Raw genomic sequence first — 5,003 nt, forward strand, 5'->3', positions numbered from 1 at the left:
CCAAAACTTTCTTTTGCTGTTCTTCTAATAACTTCTGCCATCTCCCTCCACATCTCTTCCACGCTTCCATTCCCATCCCACCTTGCCTCTTCTCCTACCCGTCTTAGGAAGCTTCTTTGTTCCTCACCTTTCATCCGCCACCACCTCGTCCTTGGGTTCTTCGTATGATGTCTTTTCTTCATCTTTTGTTTAACCCGAAAATCCATAATGAGCATCCTATGTTGTGTTGTTAAACTCTCTCTCGAAATAATTTTACAATTAATATAAAATTTCCGGTCGACTCTACTCAACAAGAAGAAGTCGATTTGAGAGCTTGTCATGCCACTCCTATAGGTTATAAGATGTTCGTCTCTCTTTTTAAAATATGTATTTGTGATGAGAAGATCAAAGGTTGAAAAAAAGTCCAAAATAGTTTTACCCTCAGCATTGATCACCCCGAAACCATGGCCTCCGTGAATACTCCCATATCCAGTCACTTCTCTCCCAACATGGCCATTTAAATCTCCTCCTAAGAAAATCTTATCTCCCAAAGGTATGCCTTGAACCAAACTCTCTAGATCCTCCCAAAACCTTATCTTGTGTTGTTCGTCCGAACCCACTTGCAGTGCATAGGCACTAATCACATGAAAAGTACCTCCTTCCACCACAAGTTTGATAGAAATGATCCGATCACGCATCCTCTTGGCACCTACTACGTCTTTCTTCCACTACTTATCCACGATAATACCTGCTTCATTCCTATTATTCACATTTTCTGTATAGCAAAGTTTGAATCCGGAACCACCTCCATGGACTTTCCTGTTAGAGTGCCTATGTTCCATGTCCCAAATCTCAACATTTTGTCGCTTCGACCTTTACCTTTTCCTTTGTGAACTAGCTTATTTACCCTCGTCCGTTCACGAAAACGCGAGAACCCTTGCTCATTTAACACTACATCCGGGCACCGATGCAGCGGCTCTTACTTTGACACCGTACTCGAGCCATACGGCGCGTTACTTCCGGGTAACGACCTAGCTTTAGCGCAATAATGTCTTTGATTCATGTCATGGGGGGTTCGGCTATATTTTTACGTTGGTTGCCGAAGACCTAACACAACCCTCCTCCTTTATCCGGGCTTGGGACCGGCTATGTACCGCAAGTGTAACATAGGCGGAGTTAGAATTTTGATTTCTTATACAGAATTTTAAATTCTTATACAGTATATGACAACATTTTATGTTTACTTCTATTTTACTGCACTTTTACGGTATATGACACCTCATTTTATGATTTTAAAAAATTTAATTTGTCTTTTTTTAAATTGAAAGTTTAATATAATTTTATATAATAATAAATATCTATATTTATTCTATTCTTTATTATTAAAGTCATTTTAAATGTTAAAAGTAATTTTTTCAAATACAATTTTTATAATCACGTTAAGTATATAAAATTAATTACTAGTATTATACAAGGACTGAACTCGGCTAAACATAGCTATTATAATTTTGTTTTATAAGTAGACTATATTTTAATTTAATGTTACTCATTAAATTTATATTTTTAATTCTATTAATTCACACTATTCACATATTATTCGAAGATATTATTAGTTAACTGTACTTTTCCTTTCGAGAATAATTTTGATTTAGTAGCGTCATATAGTAGACATGAATGTGATGATGAGGTGAAATATATAATGTAATGAATCATGTTAGAGACAACTCAGATTCAATCAAACTTGGCGTTGATAATCTCGAGATTCCATTATCAACAATCTGCATGTTTGCATTCCTGAAGTACCCATGTTTTCCACTATCCACCAAATTATATCTCACTTCTTCTCGTACTTTTTTACCGCTTTCTTTTCCCCATTAAATAACTGCTTCTAATGCTTAATTTGGTCCAAGTTTATAGAGAGAGATAATATCATGTTTAACTTAATCATGTCTTCAATCCTAGTAATATAAATTGTAAAAGTTTCTTATAGGTATCAACTTTAATGATTTTTTAACATGGACTCTGAATATTAAAAATGTTACATAAATAAAAAAAATAATTACCATATATTTGTGGTTAAATATTTATGTAAAATTTTATTTTTTTAATGTGTATTTTTTATAATTTAATATATATTTTATAGATTGATTAATTTAGTGACTAACTTTTTATATATATACATAAGAATAAAAATTTTAAAAGATATTATTCCAATGTGAAAAGAATTTATATTTAAATAACAACATAGAAACTATATTAAAAGTCAAAAACAATAAAAATAAGTATCATTATTAATGGTTACTAGTTAATTCAGGGGAGTGAATCCTCTCCGTTCAAGAAAAAATTAGATGGTGTCAATTATGATCTTTCATCTTTTAATGCTCTTTCTCTTATATTTAATTTTGGCCTCATTTATAAAGTTAATAATAAGAGATTACACTGTATTTTCTCAAGTGTTAAAAAAACTGAAGAGGATCCATTTCCTTAATTCACTAATCCACTTAAGCAAGTTTTTAAATTTAAATTTTGCCTTATATAATAACCCACTAATTGAAAATACTGTAGAAAAATAAACAAAATAAAAAAAACATAAAAATTTAAACATTGAAAAATGAGTTTTGAAGTTTTGATTGAATTAATTAGTCCCATCATGATGATCATATGATTCATACAGGCTGTTAAAGTACATGAACTTCTAGCTACTTACAATGTCATTACTCATTAGGCATTTTGTTTTGATACCTTTTCTGATTTGAAGCAAACCTAACATCTTCCCTTCTGAGGCTGCTACATGCATGTCCAATTCAAAGCTCCACTCCAAAAACGCCTCTTTCTTTATTGGACATAGCGATGCACAAGTTTATATATTATTACACCACACTAACTACATAATAATCAAGTCATCAAAATGGTAGCACCTTAACCTTATTATTATTGCACCTCCAATCAACTTTTTATGCTTGTTATGTTCCTAATTTGGACTAATATACCAACATATATATATCTATATTTTTACCTAAACATAATGTAGTCCAATGAGAAGAAAAATTAATATAATAAGATTTGTAATGCACGCCTTGTCTTGTAATTTAAGAATATCTAAGCTAGAAAATAATAGAGGGAAGAAGAATTGAAGTGGGGGTAGCTAGGTTCATTCTGAGAGGAAAATCCAATATAAAGCATTAGTGGTATCTGCAGCTTTCATTAGTGCATGCCATTGAGATCCAAATGCTTGTGGACAAAGGAGTTGCATAGAGATATGAAGAGAGAGAAAGGAATGTTGGGATGTTTGTACTTGTCATACATAATTTCTTCAATCAAAGCATCATTACCTCCAAACATTATTCCTCCTTCTAAGCCCTTGTCTTCTTCCTATTATACACTGCCCCCAATTCCTCAACCAACAAAAGGAAAGGGTTCATTGTGGTAGAAACACCTAATAATAAATCTAATAACTAGAAGTGAAACAAATAATGTACCTTTACCAACATATATTATATCATTTTCATTTTAGTTGAAATTGATTAGAAGAAGCAATAACATTATAGAAAGTGTTAAGAGATGACCCAAAGGCAACCTCTTGGATCTTGGCCAAGGCCCAAACGGGCGATTGGGGGGCACACAAGTTACGGCTCAAAAGGGTCACGTCCAAGCCTAAATAGGTGTTACTTCGGCGCCATTTATCTAAATCCCATATGAAAATTGTGGATATTAATTTGATTCGCATACTAATAATACTGAATTGCAGATTTTAACTAGTTATTCGTACATCGATTCTCTGCGAATCCACGAAAGATAAATAAATAAATAAAATATTATTTTTATGTTTTATTTCAACTAATAATTATCATATATGTTGAATTATTTTATTTTTATTATTTTAAAAAATATGTTTAATAATATTTTAAAAGTAAACATATCTAAAAGAGTGCAAAAAAAAATTATTAATATTTTTTAATAAAAATACACGTTTTAAATATTTTTATACTTTACAAATATTTTCGATATCTGATCTACAAATATAGTAATCGGATCTGAACTTGAAAAACGCAAATATTAAACTCAATTTAATGATTTTACTGCGAACCAAATCGAGATTTTGATCATATTCAACTCCAATTTGATTCGTTTTCACTCCTAAACCTAAACTTAGTATCACTTTAGCTTTTTTAAATTGGCATCGAAACGTCTTTGTAAGTACCGCATCACTCTAGTACGCCGGGAAGTGGTGTATCGTTGTGAAGGGGAGAGTTGAGAAAGAAGCAATAGCATAAGGAAAGATGAATAGGGAGAGGAAGTACTTTTGGGACATGTTGGCAGTGCCTCACTCGACTTATTATTCCTCCAAACACACCCTTCCATGTGCTTGCTTCCGACATTCTCTTGGACTATTCTACTCGCTCCTTTTCTGCTTTAGCAATGCTTTTGCCTCTTTCTACCGAAAAAGAAGGAGCTCCCTCCTTCCCCCACCATCCCCGAGCCCTCAGATTGCCCTTTCATCTTCTTCCTTTTGGACTTTCCATCCTTTCTCCCGATTCTCATTCATTTCAATCACTTCACTTCATCACACCATTTTTATTTACTTCTTTTCTCTTTTTAGTATTATTTTAATTCTATTCTTTACTACACCTAATTTTACATCTTTATCAGATATTTTTGTGTAAAGATAATGGTTGAAATGGAATAAATATGAGATCAAATATATTGAGTTAGATAAAAAAAACAATAAATACTGATAACCCTTAACATTTCTCATTAAGATATTTATATATATTATGTTAAATATTTTAGTGAAGGTAATTTAAACCAACTCTATTTATAATTAAAGTATTGTGAATTTTTAATAATAAAATATCAAGAAATATTAAGTAAAGGGTCAAATTAGTTTTTAAAAGATTACTCATTTTTTAAATTGATCTTTAAAATTTTTTTTTTATTCAAATTCATCCTTTAAAAAATTTAAGTTAGTGATATTAATCCTTTTTTTACTTCCGTTGTTAATGGCATTAGAGTTTACGGATGTG

The 5,003-nt window shown here is 31.4% G+C and overlaps 1 protein-coding gene across 1 annotated transcript in view; it reads left to right on the forward strand.

Annotated features, from left to right (window-relative positions):
• Window positions 1–4,259: 4,259 nt before the first annotated feature.
• Window positions 4,260–5,003, forward strand: part of LOC127746588 (uncharacterized) — a 1,821-nt gene continuing 1,077 nt past the window's right edge. Inside the window, exon 1 of the mRNA XM_052260422.1 lies at window positions 4,260–4,291. Coding sequence (XP_052116382.1) covers window positions 4,260–4,291 — 32 coding nt within the window. The remainder of the gene's footprint in view (window positions 4,292–5,003) is intronic.

Source organism: Arachis duranensis, chromosome 4, assembly GCF_000817695.3.
Source record: "Arachis duranensis cultivar V14167 chromosome 4, aradu.V14167.gnm2.J7QH, whole genome shotgun sequence".
NCBI lineage: Eukaryota > Viridiplantae > Streptophyta > Magnoliopsida > Fabales > Fabaceae > Arachis > Arachis duranensis.